The following is a 21,275-nucleotide window of genomic DNA, read 5'->3' as shown; positions in this document are numbered from 1 at the left end:
TTACAGACACGACCTTATTACGGCCCAGATGACCAACTACAACTGGGAAAAAAGAATTTTCCATCGGATGTTCTAGACGTTTGATCCATGTGTGAGCATATTTCCCCACTGCAAGCAGTTTGTACAAGTAGATGGGACCTGACTATATGGGAAATATACACAGATCCTACTTCTTGCACTTGCTCAAGACGGCAACAAGAACATGCTCCTGATAACATTTGCCATCGTAGATAAGGAAAACATGGAATCATGAAAATTCTTCTTTACCAACCTGCGGAGGTATGTTATTAGCAACGATAATATTTGTATCATCCCCGATAGAGGGAAAGGATTAATTGCCTACATTAGGCATTTCGATGTGCCATAAAGATCCGTTTACTGTATCTAGCACATCGCGGCTAACTTCCATCGAGATTATAAGAATGCAGACTGACAGAGACAAGTTGTAAGAATGGGTAAAGGATAACATTATCTTTTCAATATAAGTTTTAATGTTTTAGGGCAATACTGTAACATATATTTTCTTAATACATATACAGCGTACGAGCTAGAGCCACACATTTTCCGCCAAAGAATGACTCGACTTGAGAGTGGCATGGAGGGTCAAACGAATACATATTTCCGACAGTAGTTGGGTACCATGGAGCCGTGGAAATGGGCTCAAATTTTTTATGAGGGCTTTCATTATGGTCAAATGACCACAAACTTGGTGGAGGGGATCAATGTTGTGTTGTTGAAAACACAACATCTTCCGATTTCATCTATCTTCTCGCTACATTCTACAGGTTGGCTACCTTGATACCAAGAATAGATCAGCAACAAGTCAACCAGATGGAGGTAGGACACATGTTTGTCTAAGATGTTAGGGATGCAATGGTTGCAAATCATCGGATGGCGAGGTCGATGAATGTAGAAGTATATTCGCGACGTCTTGAACAGTTTTAAGTTACGGAGACCATCGGTCGTCGACCCGGTATACCACCTAGGTCATATGGAGTTGATCTCCGAAACAGACGGTGTGATTGTAGGAGGTTCCAAACACTTCATTATCCATGTGCGCATGTCGTGGCAGCGTGTGCTAAAGTTTCGCTCAATGTTGAACAATTTTTCAATGATGTGTACACACTCGAGCACACATTGCATGCCTGGGAGAATAAGTTCCCCATCCTGCCTGACCTGTCTACGTGGGAGGTACCTCCGACGACTTTCGAGCTTGTCCCAAACAAAGGGTTGCATAGAAATCCGAAAGGTCGTCCGCAACCATCTAGAATCCGTAATGAAATGGACATTAGAGAGAAATTCGACGGTAAGTGTTGTGAATTATGCAGATTAGCTGGTCATAATCAGAGTAAATGCCCACAACAAAACTACCATGTTGGACAATCGTCACGATCGGATAGGAATTAAGCTTATGTAATCCAATGTACCTAATTTATATTAAAAAATTTGTTCTAATTTTTAATGTTGTAATGTATTTTATTTATATACAAAGTTTGTTGACACTATTTTTTTGATAAAACGGGTCGACTTGGATTTTAAAAACGAAAGAAAAAAAAGGGAGTCGCCACCAATCCTTTTTTATAAGGTGTGATTGGATCAGCTCGAAAAGTGGTTGTTTTTAATAAACGATTCGATTTTATTAAAACAACGATTTTGGTCCACGAAATTAAAAAAATAGGTTCGGAAGTCGATTATGTACGAGAAAGGATTAACACCCTCGAAACGCCCAAAAATTGGTACCTAGTTGATTAGTTAATATCTTAATGTCGAAAACTAAAAACATTAAAGAGATTTAAAATACGATCCTTAAAAAACTTGAATGACATGGATTAAGATTTAAGAGGATATTTGGCTATTTGGTCCAACGAGAAATCGAAACCCAGCACATTAGGGCACATTTTCTCGAATTTCCAAACGCAAAACATTGCCTTATTTTGAAATTTCTAAAAGGATATTTGGCTATTTCGTCGAACGAGTAAAATCGAAACCTAGCACATTAGGGCACGTTTTCTCGATTTTCCAAACACAAAACATTGTCTTATTTTGGATTTTTTTAAAAGGATATATATGCTTAACAAAATGTTAATGAATACAATAATGTGAGCATAGATGATATGAACAATAGCAATAGAGTAAAATAAAAAAGACAAATCAGTAGTATGCATGAAATGATAAGTGAAGAAACAAATAGGACTACAATGCCTTTCAAAATAATAATGAACACGTAGATAAATAAACATCAAATAAGACAACAATAATGAGAATAAATAAAAAAAATAAAAGTAAAAATAAAAAAATAAAAAAAATCTATGTATATATATAACAAAATTTGAAAATAGTAAATATATATATAAATAAGTAGATAATGATAATGTATATATATATGTTTATGAATATATTTAAAAATATATATATGTATACGTATATACAAATTATAAAGTTTCAAAAAATAAAAATAAATAAGAAATATATATTCATAAAAAATAGAAAATATATATAGATATATATGGACATGTATGTAAATCACAAAATATAAGAAATATATATAAATACGTATGTATATATATAAGTTATAAAATATATATATGTACATATATATTATGAAAATGTACTTATGTATATAATAATAGTAAAGATAATGATAACATTATTAAAGTTAATTAGTTTAATAGCAAAAACATAGCAAAAAGGGACTAATTTGAAACTAATGACAAAGATTCGGGGCAAAATCCAAATAAAATAAAGGAGAAAGACCATTCTGAAAACGCGCGTAACGTGGAGGGATTGAAAGAGTAATTTTTCCTTTTCCCCCAAAGTGACGTCGTTCAGATAAGGGTCAAATTGAAAGCACAAAAAATTGTGGGGTATGATTGAAAGCAATAAAAACACTTAATTGAATAATCACTAAAAAGAGGAAGGACTAAAAGGGCAAATAGACCCTCAGGTATGAAAACACGTAAACCTTCATCGGGTCGGGTCTGTTTCAGGTCGGTTAGCCTTAAACGGCGTCGTTTTGGGCGTTCTGGGGCTAGGCCAAAACAGTGTCGTTTCATACCCCTATAAATTCCAAAAATTTTACAAAAAACTTTATTTCTTCTTTCTTTCAAAAAAAAAACCTTCAAAACTCTCTCAACTCCCCCCTTCTTCCCCAGAAACTGGCCTGGGAACCGGCTATTGACCACCGTGCCGCCCGTTGGTCACCGTGTCGACCGTTGGCCACTGTGCCGGCTACCGGTCTCCAGCATCGGTGCCGCCGTATTCGGTTGCCGGGAACTGAAAAGTTTCCCTGTTTCTCCCCGATGCCTCTCCTTGGCCCCCTGAGCGCTCCGGTGACAGCAAAAATGGTAAAAGGCTTCTTTTTTTTTTCCTTTTTATATATTGCTTCGATGTAAAAAAAAAACAGAAATCACCTTAGAAAATTGCTTGATTCTCTGTTTGTTTGATTTTTATTGCTAGTAATCTTATTTTCTCTTTTCGTATTAAAAAAAGAAAGGGAAAAAAACCCCCCAAAATACAGACTGTTCGAATGGCTAATATAGCCCTTTTTACACGATTTTTCTATTATTGTTGTCTTTTCTCCGTTCTTTGCAGACACAAGTGGGGTGAGAGTCGGTGGTGGCAGTTGTGTCGGTAGCAGATGGTGGCAGTTGGGGTCGGTGTACGGCACTAGGGATTACGTGCGGCGAATGAGAAGCAGGGGCTAGGGTTCTGAAGCCCTATTTTTTCATTGGGTTTGGGCCACATTTTTTTAATGTTTGGGCCTGATTTGGTTGTAATGGGTTTTGGGTTTCAATTGGGCCCAGGCATAAAAATTTGGGCTTGTACAAAGTTTGCTACAAGTTTTAGTGTTTTAATGTTGTAATGTTGCAATTAATCTAATTTATGACCACAAAGTTCGTTCCAAGTTTTAATGTTGCAATTAATCTAATTAAATAAATACAAAGATTGTATTTTTCTTGAATTATATTTTTTTGAATAAAAAAGTACAAACTTTGTAATATTTAAATTGCAAGAAACACCTAAAATTGATCGTTTGATGGTGTGGTCCTAGGGGTATATTTCTGCAGGGGTCAACGTTCACGTTGTGGGTGATTATGGCGATCAACATCCTCTTCAGTCGCAGGTGGGGAGTGCGAAACATGAAAGAAAAATCATATGCCCTGAACGCCGTTGATGAACTTAAGCTGGGAGGAGTGCCATACTGCGGTGGATATGACCCAGGAGGAGTGGAGTACTGCGGTGGATACATGTCAGGAGGAGTCTGTACTGCGATGGATACGACCCAAAGATATCAAACCTGAAATGATATTCGTGTCCTGACAAGCTCGGGAAATAGTCATTGACCCGCAACTCTGAGTGATAAGAACTATCAGCCAAATGTGTATGCGATCGCTCAGGCTCGAGCTCCGGCTGTGGCTCGGGCTCTAGCTTTAGTTCGGCCTTTATATTGGGGACTGGCTTGTATGCCCCAGGTTGATGCATGTGTTGGGGGACTACAGTCAACTGCCCACCAAGTAAATATGGTTTTCCCGTACTAGAGTACCATTGTATGTACTCTAACGATGGTTGCAAATCGAAATAAATATCCATCTAAGGTCTCCGTGCCATCTGATTATCCCATACTACAATATATTTCCAGTGCACAACCCCCCAATTATTTTCATGTTTTCCTCTCTTGTTGATCAAGTAAATCTTCCCCAACTGCATTAGCAAATCCGGGATATACTGAATGCAACCAAACTGCCGGAGTACTCGATCCTCGTTATACCACTCGACTATCTGGAAATTGATTATTGGTACATTAATGCACCACAAGTGAGAATGAATGTGGGCAGACGAGGGTATAACAGTCGCAATTTTTGGTCTCTGATACGACATCCAGATAAACTGCACAATTAATAACATGGTTAAAATTTAACACGGTTCAAGTAAGATATACAAAGTAATTACATGTCACGAATATTGGAATAACTTAACCCTTCCCCAACATGTTGTTCAATAATTAGACGATATATCGGGACAGTGTACGACCTCCCGATACCGGATAAAAACTCTATCTACAAAAACAAATTTAAAGTAAATATAGTATCGTTAGAATAGTATCATTATAAAAAAATGTCAATTAATAAAATATTAAATTTTATCACCTGTTCACTAGTGGAAATACGTATGGTTGGTGCCTAACCGATGCCAAGAATTACATCCGATAAAGAGCCCATGACTGCAGCAATACAAGGCATCCACCTATGTCTACTACATTAGGCTTTGTCGTCTGACAAAGCTCACAATACAACATAGCCAAAACTGCGGAACCCCAAATATACGAGCGAACATTCTACAAATCAGCTAATAGGGGTAAATACATCAAATGAACCCTGTTGTTGTTTGCATCGGGCATCAATACACCCCCTATAATATGCATAATGTATGCTTGAGATGCGCACATCACCTCATGCTCAATGACATTAATTGCTAAATGTTCAAAATTGGCTTTCAGTCATGAAAATTTCAAACTGGTAAAATTGGACTCAGCATTGGCGGGCGAGACTCCTAGTAGGCTATAACAAAAGGTAGCTGGCTCAGCTATTGCACTTACGCCCGTTACAACATTCCCGTCGATTGGGAGCCCAAGTTGCAATGCAACATCCTCTAGAGTGACAGTGCACTCCTCACACGGCAAATGAAAACTGTGGGTCTCCGGGCGCCAACGCTCGACCAATGTGAATATTAAATTGTACCACAAATCAAACGTCTGGATCAATGCTGCTAACCCGAATCCAACTAACTCCAAGTATGGCATCAGTCGTTCATCCGGGGAATATCCTAAACTATTCACCCGACCCCTTAATGTGCGGTACGAGCCCTGACAGTGTTAAATTACAAAAAAATAGTTATAATAACATAATTTATTTCTATAAATTACATAGATCTTTTTTTAAGGGAACCCGTGATTAACAAATAACAATATATTACCATATTATTAACTGTGTTTGATATGTGACCATCGTTCTTAATCAATGGAGCCATTGCGATACCTGTAATTTCAAAACAAATTTCGATTATTAATTTCAATGTTTGATGGATTTTAAATATTTTATCAAAATACCTAAATTTTATATATTGCTTTTAATTACAAAAAAAAAAATACCAAACAATTTTTTGCTTTTAATTACAAAAAAAATACCAAACAAATTTTTCCACATCATATTTTTTGCTATACTAGATTAACAAAATAAATATATCTTATAAATTCCAACTCAAACTCCAACTCAATAGTCCCGTTCGCAAATTCCATCTCAATGGTTTAATCTTTTACCTACATACAAAAAATTATATTAAAATACTAAAAATAACATGCCAATAAAAAATATAACAAAAACATAACACAAACGATACATAATAAATACGAATATTGTTATTATTTTAAAATGATAATAAGTAAAATGTTTTGGTTTAAAATATAATATATATAATAACATGCCAACTTAATTATTGTCAAAAAATATAATTTTTTAATTAGAAGTTCAAAAGAAATTTCATTTTAAATATTTATAAAAACATTAAATAAAATTTAAAAACATAAACTCTTATTTTCAATTATAAAATCTTAAAAAATTAGAACATATAAACTAATTCCTAATATATCTCATAAATTCCAATTTCCATATCAATGGTCTCATCTTTTACCTACATAAAAAATAAAATTAAAATATTCAAAATAACATGCCAAATAAATTTCATAAAAAGAATATATAATCAACCTAAAACACACATAACAAATAAATTACATAAAATAATAAAACATTCTTTGTACATTACATAAATAGGATTTTTTACTTCAATAAACATTAAAAATAAAATATGAATGAATAAAAATATAAAATAAATACAAACATACCTTAATGGCTCTTTTTAACCAAATAATACATTACAAAAATAAATTTAAAAATTAAATCCTAATTAAATCAACAATAATAACAACAAAAACAAATTAACATTAACATTAATCAATTAATTTATAACAAAAAAAATTACATTTTCTTTTTTATTTTTTTCCTTCTCTTTCTCCTTTCCTCTCTCTTTTCTCCTTCTCTTTTTTTCTTTCTTTTTCCCTTCCCTTCCCGCCCTCTCCTTCTCCTTACTTTTCTTCTCTTCTTTTCTTCTTTTTCACTCACCGGGCAAAAATGAACCTTGGGGGACCATTATAAGGTCCTCAAACACACAAAAAAAAAAGATGAACTGTTGCATGCAGCCGTCCCATCGCCTGCCACCGCGATGTCGCCTCTGCTAGAGGCGTCACCAGTGCCGCTTGTGCCGTCTCCTCCACCACTGGGCACCGCCTCTTCCCTAGGCGTGACCTAGTGTCCTGCCCTATCGTGTTAGTGGGTCGATTTTCGGGTCTGATTTGACCCGTATTTTTACGTGTGTGCCGCCTATCTACATACCTCCACAATTATTTTATTATTATTATTTTTAAACTGTATTGTGTCAAAATAGCAGGAACTTGTCGCCTATGCACCACCCTCCGCCCATCTAAATGTACCATTTTAGTACATAATTGTTGCAACATACCATTTTGATATTTTTTTATATTATTTGGATAAAAAACATTTTTTTAGCCGGGATTAAAAATTGATTGTATAAAGAATTGTCACATGTCAACAAAATGGATATGCCACGTGTCAAACAATAGTTGTCCACGTTAGTTAGGGTCTTGGGCATTGTAATATATAATATATAATAATTTATTATTTTAATTTTTAAAAATATTAAAATATTAAAATCAAATATTATAATGTTCAATATTATTAAAATACCTATTTAATTATTTATATTTAATAATATAATTAATTATTTAATATTACAATTTTATTTTAATAATAAATTTAACCATAATAATTTTAAATTTTAAAAATATTCTTAATATATTATTGAAAAATATTTATATTAATATTTTATTAATAAATATATATTACAAATTACAAATATTTAATAATAAATGTTTCATAGTATAAAATATAATTATTTAATTATATAAATATGAGTACTTGTTTAAATCATTTTTAGCTTCATTTATCTCTTTCAACTCTAATGTGTCACTATCCACTCTCATATATGTAATTTAAATTAATTTTTAATTCGATATTGTTTATTATTAAGTTTATATATGATATTTTATTATTATAAAATATTATCTTATTATAAAATAAATTTCAATTGTTAAAAGAAAATGCTACAATAATATTTTGTAACAAATATAATAATGTTGTATTTGTTTCACTAAGAACAACTTTTAGAAAATGATTTTAGGAAAATTTGTAAAAAAAACGAACAATATTTTACATAAAATCATTTAAATATCAGAAAATCTCTGTTTTTAGTAAAACAAACGTAATTTTATAAATAGCAATAGAAAAATAAGCTTAGGAAAAAATGGAATAATAAAATAAATTTAGATAAATTTTTTTAGTAGATTATGTAGGTTAATAAAAATATATAATCAAATTTTCAAATTTATATTATAAATTTTGATCTGATAAAATTGTACAGTATATATAATAAAATATCAGTTTTAATTTAATTTTACACACAACTAACACCACATCATTTTTGAGTTATTTGTAACATATACATACAAATAGTTATTTTTATGTAATTCATAAATTTTGGGTAAATGTTGACTTACCCAGTAAATCACAATCTGGTAATTTTTATTAAATTTTTTTAAATGTATATAAATAAATTAAAATCGTATTTTTATATATAATTTAATTTATAAAAAAAGCATATATAACTTTGCGTAAAATCGCTTATATATATTATGTTTGGGTTGTGTATTAAAACTAGAAAAAGGAAAGGAAATGAAAGTAACATCCTTTCCTTCGTTTGGATAGATTCGTCTATTTGAGCAAGGGAGTTGCATTTCCCTGGCTTTCTCTTACCTAAATTGGGAGAAAAGCTAAGAAAAAGAAAAGTGAAGTTGAAATTACATTTCTTTTTTTCTATTAATTTTTTACATGAATTATTTAAAAAATATATAATTAAAAAATCATTATCATAGATCATTCATAGTTTAACGAAACAAAAATTATAAATATTAGTTTACGACTATTTTACTAAAAAAGGCTCATTTCCTACTTTATTTACGGAAATGGGCCACTTTAAACTTTATTTACCGGAATGGGCCAAAAAACCAAAAATGCTTCCACATAGGCGCGTTTTAAGGAGAAATTTAAAAAAAACACGTCCTTGGGAAGCGCTTTTGCCATGTTAGCATAAAACGCGCTGACTTGGATGCGCTTTGTTGACATGGCAAAAAAGCTTCCTCAAGAACGCGCTTTAGCCCGTATTTTTTCTAAGGTTAGGGCTATTTGCATGTTTAGTTCCTAGCGTTTATGGGTTTAGGGTTTTATGGGGTTTAGGGTTAGGGTTTTGTTAAAATAAATTAGGAATTTATTTGCGGGGTTAAGGTTTAGGGTTTTTTAAAATAAATTAAATTAGGGTTTAAGGTTTTTTAAAAGAAAAATTAAATTAGGGTTTGGGGATTTTTAAAAATAATTTTGTGTTTAGGGTTTTAGGGTTTTTGTAATAGTTTTATGGATGAGTCTTGAAAAAAATTATATTGACGATGAATTTTTTTTTTTGTTCAGTAGTTTTTAAAAAAATAATTTTGAGAAGACTGTTCTAAAAAAAATAGTGTCAAAAATTCTTTAAGCAGGGTGTACTATCAACAAAAGTACTAAAAAAAGCTCCCACGTGGATGCTCTTTTTCTACAGTAGTTTCTAAAAAATAATTTTGAGAAGACGGTTGTGTCAAAAATGCTTCAAGCAGGATGCACTGTCAGCAAAAGTACTGAAAAAAGCTCCCACGTGGATGCTCTTTTTCTGTAGTAGTTCCTAAAAAAATAATTTTGAGAAGACGATTTTGAAAAAATAGTGTAAAAAATGTTTCAAGCAGGATGCACTGTCAGCAAAAGTACTGAAAAAAGCTTCCATGTGGACGCTCTTTTTCTACAGTAGTTCCTGCTTGGCCTTAGGCTATAAATGAGCCAAATTTCATTCTCATGTTGAATAAGTTACAACAAGAAAAATCAGAGAAGTTCAGAAAAATAGAAATTGAAGATGAGTGAGCGTATTAGTGCTGTTATTTACTATGATGGTGAGGTTCGTGACACCGAGAATGCCGATTGACTGGTTTTTAACCAGAACATAAATTTAACAGAACTTTGTAAAAGAATTGGACGTAAAATATTCAGAATGACGCCAATAAAAGTTTCGTCTATTAAGTATCGATTTTGTGCTTCAATTGATTTAGTGACATATGACTCATTTGATATCAAAGGTGGTCGTAGCTTGGAGGTGATGGTGCAAACTCATCTCGCTAGTGGATCACTCTATCTTGAGTTATATGTACAATTTTCATCACCAAATGAAGCACTTGCAACTTCAACATCTATTGCTATTAGAGAGAAATATAAGACCTTTACCCGACACTTCGTTAGTGGGAGGCAGAACACGGAAGCGCCCGTGTTTGGTGGCAGTATGGAATACACAATCCCTACACGACACTAAGTTAGTGGATGGGACATGCACATCGGTGGGTCAATATTCGATGCTGGAAATATGTACTAGGGAATGACATCAACTTCTAGTGGTTGGCAATCCACATCTGATTAGGGACGTTACGAAACGTCTACAAGAAAGGATGATGTACTCCCTACGACGTTCACCGGCGAGGGGACCTCATACGTTGCAAATGATGGTGGGTGGGATGATGAGTTCGATATGGATCCACCTCGAGAGCCCGGTCCTGATGGTACAGAAGTTGTATTATTTTCTGAACCGGAGCCTATTGCAACTAAACCTGAAGACGTTGAAGGGGATTTAGATGAAGAAGAAGATTTGCGATTCACGGTGTACTCACCTTCAGCCCACATGCATAATGTCGATCCATCGGCAGATGATGCATTGGAGTTTCTAAATCTACCACACAGAAGGCATGATCATACAAGTTCGTCGTTGAATTCGGGTAAATTGGAAGTTGGTAAGGAGTTTTCCAGTAATGATAGTTTTCTCGGTGCATTGAAATAATATAGCTTCATGAACGGGGTTAACTACCACTTGGTTAAATCAAATTCGAGAAGTTCGAGGCTAAGTGTGTAGTGCGGGACGGTACATATTCATGGAAAAACATGGTTTCGGCTAGGAAAAAGATAAGGTTGTGGGAGATAAAGAAGTACAAAGATCCACATACGTGTGTTACTGGTACAGTATCACTGGGTGTTTAGGGTTTTTAAAAATTACTGTTATTATTTAATGTTGCATTATTTAACGTACTTCATTGATAGATGTTTCACAAGATTATCCCAAGATGGATTCAGATATGATAACGGGCTTAATACTATCGATGGTGAAGGCGGATCCTAAGACTTCTATGTCGGTCTTAATTCCCAATATTTGTAGCCAATTCAGGTAGACGTCTTCTTACCGTAAGGTCTAGATAGCTAAGCATAAGGCGTTAGAAAAGATGCATAGTGGGTGAGACGCTTCATATAATGAGGTGTGGCAGTGGTGTCAGGTGCAGGAGAGGTACGTCCCAGGTTGCATAATAGACCTTGAAACTGGCCCTGCATACTACAACGACTGCTTGCTCCGTGGATACCAAGTGTTCAAGCGTCTGTTTTGGAGCTTTAAGCAATGCCGAGACGCATTTGTGTACTGCAAGCCATTGGTAAAAATTGATGGTTCCTTTACGTATGGTAGATATACCCATCGACTATTGCTAGTTGTGGCACAGGATGGCAGTGGGAGAATCTTTCCAATTGCATTTGCAATAACATTAGAGGAGTCAAGTGACAACTGGGATTTTTTTTCTAGGTTGAGGAGGTAAGTCTACCCCAACCTAATATATGCGTTATATCGAATCGAGGCACTGGAATACTAGCCACAATTGAGTGATAGGGAAGCCTATGGGATCGTACACACTATCGATATTATCTAAGGCACATTGTGTCCAACTACTACGAGTAATATCGGTCTACCACTGAATGACGACAAGTGACCAACATGGGTTTTTATTCTCCACTAATATAATTTCGTTTGTAATATTCAATTTATTCTGAATGAAAGAGTGGTATGTAATTATTGCTATCAACTTATATTGACAGAGTACAAAATCAATAAGAACCATTTTCATGAGATGTTGGCGATTTTTCGGTCAGTTAACGATCAAGCTGTAGAATACCTCTGTAACATACCTTTCAATCAGTGGACATAAGTATACGACGGTGGCCTACGATATGGTCATATGGCCTCAAATCTAGCTGAATGCATAAATTCTGTTCTAAAATAAACTCGTCATTTGTCAATAACCTCGATTGTGCGAGAGAGATATTTTCGTTTGGCGGCATTGTTTCCAAAGCAAGCAGTGAGTTATAAAGTCCAAATGTAAGAAGGCCATATATGGTACCAGAAGGTATTACAAGAAATTAATAAGGCGAAGTTGTTGGCCAACACTATGCACATAGTGTGTCACGATCGCGACAACCTATGGTTTCGTGTGATGAAGTTTGACAAACTGAACTAAGGTATTACTAGTGTTCAATACCGTTTACACATGAGAAATATGACTTGCGACTATGGGAGGTTTGACGCACTTCGTTATCCATGCGCTCATATAATTACAGCTTGTCAGAATCTCCGTTTGGATCCTATGAGTATTGTCGACAAAGTGTATAAATTAGAATACATGTACAACGTGTGGAGACACGAATTCCCACTAGTCCCAAATGAACGTAAGTGGTCGTCTGTATCGCTTGCTCCATTTAAGTTGTTACTAGATAGAGAATTGCGTCGCAAATCAAAAGGTCTACCTTGCTCGAGTAGAATACGTGAAAATATGGATATCTGGAAAAAAACAAACCAACAAAATTTGTGCGGGTGGTGTAGGAATTCTGGTCATACAATTCAAACATGTCCAAATCAAAATAGTTCATAATTGATTAAATGAAACTATGTTGCATTATTTCTATTGTCTTATTCAAAAAAACTTCTATTTTATTAAATAGGACAATATATAAAAATAATTTACTATTAAAATATTAAAAAAAACTTTTATTTTATTAAATGAAACAATATAAAAAATTTGTACAAATATATTAAAAAAATCAATGTATGTGCCAGTCGAAATTAGCGCTACATGGGAGTGGTCGACGGTTACGCGTTGGATTCCTTCTTGGTTCAACTTCCGGTAGGGGTTGTGGTTGTTCTAGCGGGGGTTGTGGTTATTCTGGTTATGGGTGTTGAGAGGATGACTCACCTTGATAGAACAAAAAATGCGGATGTGTTTGCATTACCCATAGCGAAGGTATTTGAATCCCATAAGGCGATGGGGATTGAAAATGAGATGAGCTCCCCAATGGTGCCTCGTGTGATCCTTCCTGTGACGATGGCCTATATATCGTCGGTTGAGTCGGAGTCATTGAGAAAGAAGATGCACCAAGCCATACATTTCAACCTGGCATAGGATTGGAAACAGGAAACATATAAAGGTTAGGATACATATAACGGCTAGGATACACACCTAGCATAATCTAAAGGGGTTGTGGTGTGGGTGTCGTCGCTTGAGGCGTTGGGCCCCGTCAGCCCTTCTCCTTGGATTTAAAGGGCCCCGTCGTTCCGTATCGACATGGAATTGTCAATGCCTCTACTCTTCAGAAAGTAAATATGGCTTGCCATAGATCCTAAATCATGACATGTAATTCAGCTCGCATGTTAACTCTAGAACGATGATCGGTTCACGAGTAGGTATATGATCATACTAATTTTCTCACATTTTGATTTGATCCGAGAAGAAAACCGGCCAATGCGTATTCGGTCTCCGTAAGTTGATTTTGTACTCTTCATCGAGTACCTCAGGTGCCTCGAGAATCAATTGACAGAATCCAAATTACCATAACACTCTATCTATCTGGTGCATCTCGACGATAGCGTAGTTGACCAATGAGACCCTAACATACCAGATGTTCAGATTCTGTAGGAATTCATCTGGAATTATTGCCCGAATTATCGGATCCTCATATGGTGTCCATTGAAACTATATGAACGTGATAAAAATATTAGTTATATACATAATACTAAATACTAAATATGAAACGACTATGTTATGTATATATATTTCATTTAATACTTACATGCGCTTCCGACTGTTGGTCTAATAAAAGCCATATATCTTCAAGAGTGGTAGGTATTCCAACATAACTCGCCGAATGGTTTCACCTAATTAAATAAATTTTTAGCATAAAATTATATTTTAAATCTATGTAATAATTGTAAATTTTAATATGTATTTTACCTCATTAAGAGTGAGAATGTATATGGGTGGTTCACTCGAGGACGTAAAAATGGAAAGCGAAATCAAGCCCATGATTGTAGTAGTGATAGGCAACCTCCAATTTTGGCTTTATTTAGTTTCATCGCCCGACACATCTCTCGGTACAATGTCGACAACATGGCAAACCCCAAACTGAGTTCACCAGTTGCTCTAAAATAGACGAGTTTCAGCAACCACATCAGATGTACGAGGTTTCGTGACAAGTCTAACATTAGATAACCTCCAATCATCTCAAGGATGTATGCCCAAGCATATCGTATTCTTTCTACTTCAGTCAAAGCATCCCTCAGCTCTGGGAATGTGTCTCGTAACCAGCCCATCTCGATCCGAACTCCGTAAATATTATCCGAAATCGCACCTAAAAGATCGTAGCATACGGCTCCCCCAATCAGCAGATTGAGCAGACCCGGTGAGTACTGACTCATCCACTGACAATCTCAATTGTAACTGCATGTCCTCCAAAGTGATGGTACACTCCCTGCATGGAAGATGGAATGTGTGCGTCTCGGGTCTCCACCTCTCTATGAACACGCTGATGAGTTTTGGGTCCAACTTGCACCCCCAGCCTATATTGACCACGTGCCAAAAACCCGCTTCCCTTAAGTAATTTTCTATCAACAGTGATGGAGGACCAGACATATTACGAATATAACATTGTAACACCCGATCTATCGACTGTTATAAAAAAATTATAAAATAAAAATTAATTAAACTTATATAAATGAAAAAAATTAAATAATATTCAAAAATTGAAATTAACCCTTATCATTTTCATTTGTTCGATGGAATATGTTTATGATCGAGACGAATTAATTCTTCGGCCATTGCTAACACGACCAAATATCTTACAAATTATAAAAATAATAATACCAATTTAGAAAATAAATTAAAGGAAATAGTTATTTAAAGAGAGCTTTAAGAAATTTAGGGAGAAATTTGAGAATTTTTTTGAGAATTTCGGATGAAATGTTAAAAGAAATTGTGTGAAAAAAAATAAGTGGAGGGCTTTTATAGTTTTTTTTATGACCGTTGGCCCCCCAACAATCAAATTTTTAAATGACCGTTGGGGTGACCGTTGAGGGCCAAAAACACGGGCTAAAGCGCATCCTTGAAGGAGCATTTTTTGCCATGTCAGCAAAATGCGTTCACATTAACGCGCTTTATGCTGACATGGCAAAAGCATTCACTGAAGAACGTGCTTTTCTGATATTTCCCTTTAAAATGCGCCTATGTATAAACATTATTTTGGTTTTTTAGCCCATTCCGATAAATAAAATTTAAAGTGTTCAATTTCCGTAAACAAAGTAAAAAATGGGCCAATCTTAGTAAAATGGTCTTAGTTTACTTTACTAATTTTGTCTATACAAATAAATAAACATACCTAATATCCTTTCTTTTCCTAATATCCACATTAACTGATTGAATTAATTAATACAAAGTAAACCGAATTCATGACAATTATTCCACAAAATAATATAATGGTGTCATTTTTTATATTGATATTTTTATTCTTTAAAATCAAAAGTAAGTAAAAAATATGATTCTATTATTAAAATAATAAATCCAAAACCTAAGACAGGCCGAACAAATAACCCAACCCCGAGTAACCCAATCTCTAAAATATCTAAACTATGCAAGAAAAACTAAAAGATTTTCCAAAGAGAAAAGGTGGGAATGAATTGGGTTCAGAGGGCGCCTGACCAATAATATGTCATCAGCAAACCACAGTTATTGATATTGATTACTAGATATAACGTCTTTTCCCTTTCTTGGATGGCTCTCACTTGGCACTGGCAAGTTTGGTGCGGAGCTGCTTGGCAGCAGCAACCATATTGTTCAGTGCCGGTTTCACCTCCTCGTACTTGCGAGTTTTCAGCCCGCAGTCAGGGTTAACCCACAGGATGTTGGTCTCCAACACCGCCAGCATCTTGTTAATTCTGTCAGCAATCTCTTCAGTTGATGGTATTCTCGGGGAGTGGATATCATACACACCAGGGCCAATTCCAGCACCATACTTCACTCCTTCACGGAATACTGACAGTAGCTTCTCATCTGAACGCGAGTTCTCAATGGTAATGACATCCGCATCCATGTCGATAATTGAGTGGATGATATCGTTGAAGTTGGAGTAGCACATGTGGGTGTGGATCTGTCAGATGTTTTTGAGAATTCAGCTATCACAGAGAGAGAACGTGAATATGGAAGTTTTGATAAATGAAAAAGAGTGATTTAGACATGAACCTGGGTGGTATCCTTGACACCACAGTTGGTGATCCTAAAGGAGTGGACAGCCCATTTCAAGTAGAAGGCGTGCTCGGACTTTCTAAGCGGCAACCCCTCTCTCAAAGCAGCCTCATCAATTTGGATAACATTGATACCAGCCTTCTCAAGATCCTCAACTTCATCCTTGATGGCCAAGGCAATCTGGTAGCAAGTTTCGAATCTGAAAAATTGGCAATCATAGTCAAACAATAATCACATTGCAAAGTAAAACAAATGCCGGTAGAAATGCAATACTTCTCATCATTTTTCATGTATTGGCTTCCTAGTGTCATGCATACCTGGGCTGATCGTTTCTGACAAAGGACCAGTTGAGGATGGTAACAGGACCGGTAAGCATTCCCTTCATTGGGCGTTTAGTCATGCTTTGGGCAGTAGATGACCAGAAAACAGTCATTGCCTTGGGGCGGCTAACATCTCCATAGATGATCGGTGGCTTGACACAGCGAGAACCATAAGATTGCACCCACCCATTAACAGTGAAAGCAAAACCAGACAACTGCTCACCAAAGTACTCGACCATATCGTTTCTCTGCACAATGTCAGAAGTTAGGACACTTTGCCCATATATAAACATAAAATATATCTCCCGTTTACTTGCAAAATACTTGCCTCAGGCTCTCCATGAACCAGGACATCAATGTCGAGTTCTTCCTGAAGGTTGACAACCTTCTTAATTTCCTCCTTAATGGCTTTAACGTAATCGTCCTCTGAGATCCTGAAGGGAATAAGAGAGCACTAGTTAAAAGAATGGTCAAATTTTCATTTTATATGAATGATGTTAGGGAAATTTTCCGGATTAACTCACTTGTTAGCCTTGAATTCACGACGAACTCTCCTGAGTTCAACCGTTTGAGGGAAGGATCCAATGGTCGTGGTAGGTAGGATTGGTAGGTTAAGCTTTTTCTGCTGCGCATCAAGTCTAGCACTAACGTTTGTTGCACGACGGTGGTCAGAGCCCTTCAAAGCGTCAGCCTGGAAATGCAAGCACGGTAAAACACAATAACCAAAGAAAGAATTTTCACGGGAAAAATATATTACCACAGAGCAATCACTCAAAAGACAGGAATTTTCAGTTTTATCAAAACACTTACAGCCTTTTGAACAGCCGCATTGGTGACTCTTGGGGAGGACTTCCTTGAGGCTTGAGCAGCAGCATTAGAAGAGAAGAAGGCCTAAAAATAGATGCATAACTTATGACTGACATGGTGTTATCTGGATCTCGAGAAAGCAGCAAACAACAAAAAAACAAAAGACCAAGTCCAATGGCTTAAGGCCTGACCGGAGATGTATCCTCGTTCTTAGAAAACTAGCAAATTAAGGAGATATACCTCATCTTTCTGACCAGCCAATGCCTTTGCAAGGGCATTAACTTCAACAACTTTCTGCGCGGCAAATGCAAGCCAGGATTTGATTTCATCATCGAGCTTAGTTTCATTTACTAAATCGACAGCAGTGTGGAGAAGCGAGCATGAGGTGGACACCACGAGCTTGTCTGCACATTGGGAAATTAATTCACAGATATCAGTAAATAACAAAACTGTAATTCTCACCATGAAATTACAGGCCATAAAAGGCAAAAGAAAATAGAATACCTTTGCCGACAACAGCCTCAAGCGCCTGCAAGGTGCTAAGGGAAGAAGCAAGATCATTGGCCCAAATGTTCCTTCCGTCAACAACTCCAGCAAAGAGGTATTTGCCTTTAGGGAAGTCCTTCTTGACCAAATCAGTGGTTTGTGTTCCACGAACCAAATCCAAACCATAAGCAGTAACACCCTTCAATCCAATGAGGGTCTTGTATGCCTCAGGAGTAAGATCAGCGAAGTAAGTTTCGATCAGAACATTCAAGCCAGAAAGAGTCGATTCCAGATCAGCATATGCAGCAGTGAATGCTTGCAATTGTTGAGAGTCAAGATCCAAGACAAGGGTGGGTTCATCAAACTGAATCCAGGAAGCACCAGCTGCCTTAAGCTCGGATATAACTTCCCTGAAGAGATATTCAGTGTCATAATAGCAAATTAGAGCAGTTAAATTCGTGAAAACTCAAAGACAAAAGGAGAACCAACTCTTACTTGTAGATAGGGATGATTTTGGGGAGGAGAGAAAGAAGAGAAAAGGTCTTCTCGACACCCTTTGCGGGTTTTGACAGCAACAAATATGAGACAGGGCCAATAAGGACTGGGACGGTGTCAACTCCGAGCTGCATGTGGGGACAGACAATCAGCATCCAAGTTTCATAATAAGACAAAAAACATCAAATAAGAAGTATGGAACACAGGATACAAGTGGGGCACGATAATCAAGTTGGTCCAATTAATACTTCAAGTCTCACTCAGGGAATTCTCAAAAAATGGATCGTATAAAAATACAATACTAGAGAGCTACAAACTATTATACAAATCTCAAACACCATATTGACAAACATGAAACCATTCCCAGAACCCTGAGCCAGCCAACCATATGTTCTAAGCCATTGCATAGAAGAAAGTATGCTAAAAGACATTTATCAATTGTCTAAGGCCTTGAAGCTATCTCAAATTCAGACCATCATGCATTTTCGTGAAGTCAGAATAACTTATAAATCCTCCTATTTCCATCACAATGCATATAAATACCTACTATGTTAATAAACTAGACCCAAGAACATACCGCCTTAGCTTCCTTGAACTCATCCACTGCCTTGTGAGAAGCATAAGAGAATTTAACATCAGGTCCGAGTTCAGGAACAATGAAGTGACTGAAACAATATATTGCACAACACACACACACAAAAAAAAAAGAAAAAGAAAAAGAAAGCATTAGTATGAGAAAACTCAGCACAAAGAACAAAACTAACAAAGTACAATTGACAATGGCAACTTACTAGTTGGTGTCGAACCACTTGGTCATTTCCATGGCAGGCACAGAGGCATTTCCTCTAGCCATGGAGAAGTAAGTGTCATATCCGATCTCACCACCAGTCCAGTTATATCTAGGTGGAACAGCTCCGAGCATGGATGTAGTATCAAGAACCTGGTCGTAGTAAGAGAAAGTGTTGCTGGGGATGTACTTGATCCCAGCACCAGACATCTGTTTCCAGATGGATGACCTGAGATCAGCTGCAACTTTTTTCAAATCCTCAGCACTGCTCTTCTTATCCCAGAAAGATTCCAAAGTAAATTTAAGCTCTCTCTTGGGCCCCATACGGGGATATCCAACAATGTGGGAAGCCATTTTCTAAACCAAATAAAAGAACAGACAAGATAAGCTTTATGATACCAAATCATATATAAAAGACAACTTTAAACGTCCTATAATCCTAAACTGGAAATAAATGGAATCAAAGCTAAGATCCATTACACATGCAATTCAGCATGGACTGAGATTAAAACTTCTAGATTACTAAATCACTTGAGAGCCTAATAGATAACACCATGCCCGAAACCAATGATTATACACTAAGACTATAAATACCAAAATCTAGAAGGCTTGGATCTATTCAATTGATTTCATAAAGACAAAATAAAATAAAAAGATAAGCCAAAATACTTGATCAAATGCTAATAATATCAAATAGATCTGACTAAGAAAACTAGGATTCTTTAATAATTCCAAAAACCCAAATTAAAAATCAAATTCTAGTAATAAATACCGAAAAAGAAAATCAAATGAAAAAAAAGTTGTATAAATAAACAAATGCGCTGATCAATGGTTACAGTTTCTACTACACTTTTGCTTCGAGAACCCAGAAAGAAAATCAACTGGTACAGTTTAAAATCTAACACTTACGAATAAATCTCAATAAAAAAGTATGGATTTTGTAATGTTATTGAATAAACTATGTTAAACAATGAGAGGTTCAAATAACATTTAATGAAAACCCAGACAGAATATCACCAGGAAAAGTACAAATGCAGACACTTACCCGTATATCTTAATGAAAAAAGAAAAGAGATAAAAATTGAACTTCAGACAAAAAAAGACAATGTTTAAGAACTTTTGAGAGAATTTCAAATCGTTTTAAAGAAGATTCAAACAGCAAACATCAATAGGGTTGTAGAAAAAGGACATGAGAGAAGAGTTTGAATCAAGGCAAACAGTACTAATGAGTGAAGGAGAGAAATGAGAGGAGGAGACAAACCGAACTATACCGTAGTGAACGGAGATGAAAACGGAGAGAGAACTAAATTAGAGAAAAAAAAAGGGAGGGAACGGCAGAGAGGAAGAATCGGCACGATTTCTGAAGGTGGAAGAGTTTGAGCCTATTTATTGCCAAAGATGGTGGCCACTGCCTTTCATCCATTGACTGAAAAACAAATCTCAATTTTCTTTTTCTTTTTTGTTTGTTTTAAATAAAAATCTGATTTTTTTCAAAATAAATAAAGTTTTTTAGATTTTGTTAAATTTAAGCCTACTCGCGGCTTTTTCTGAAATGGCGCGTGGGATTGTCGTGGGGCTTGGTGAAGTGCGAGTAATGGGTGATATACCGGAAAAGATCCACTTTTTTAAAAATTACGGAAATGGGTTACTTTTGTTGAAAATTACAGAAATGGGTTAAAAATATAAAAATGGTCTGGTGCCGTTTTTAATGGAAAATCAGAAAAGTGCGTCCAGCTCAATACTT

General features: G+C 35.7%; 1 protein-coding gene across 3 annotated transcripts; it reads right to left on the bottom strand.

The window, feature by feature from the left end:
- Nucleotides 1–15,917: 15,917 nt before the first annotated feature.
- On the bottom strand, nt 15,918–21,000 carry LOC107903852 (5-methyltetrahydropteroyltriglutamate--homocysteine methyltransferase). 3 transcript variants are annotated; one of them, XM_016830024.2, is made up of 12 exons: nt 20,803–21,000; nt 19,536–19,888; nt 19,322–19,409; nt 18,745–18,872; nt 18,268–18,659; nt 18,004–18,167; nt 17,767–17,847; nt 17,481–17,647; nt 17,285–17,390; nt 16,954–17,204; nt 16,634–16,835; nt 15,918–16,541 (listed from the first exon to the last, which is right to left on the bottom strand). In XM_016830024.2, the coding sequence occupies exons 2-12, from the start codon at nt 19,883–19,885 to the stop codon at nt 16,173–16,175; spliced, it is 2,298 nt and encodes a 765-aa protein (XP_016685513.1). In that variant the 5' UTR covers nt 19,886–19,888; nt 20,803–21,000; the 3' UTR covers nt 15,918–16,172. The 3 variants fall into 3 exon arrangements, with proteins under 3 accessions (XP_016685513.1, XP_040964780.1, XP_040964779.1); XM_041108846.1 differs by having other exon boundaries at nt 20,577–20,996; XM_041108845.1 differs by having other exon boundaries at nt 20,793–20,996.
- Between the last annotated feature and the right edge of the window lie 275 nt (nt 21,001–21,275).

This window comes from Gossypium hirsutum, chromosome D13 (genome assembly GCF_007990345.1).
Source record: "Gossypium hirsutum isolate 1008001.06 chromosome D13, Gossypium_hirsutum_v2.1, whole genome shotgun sequence".
Lineage (NCBI taxonomy): Eukaryota > Viridiplantae > Streptophyta > Magnoliopsida > Malvales > Malvaceae > Gossypium > Gossypium hirsutum.
This window is presented reverse-complemented; position numbering and strand designations above follow the sequence as displayed.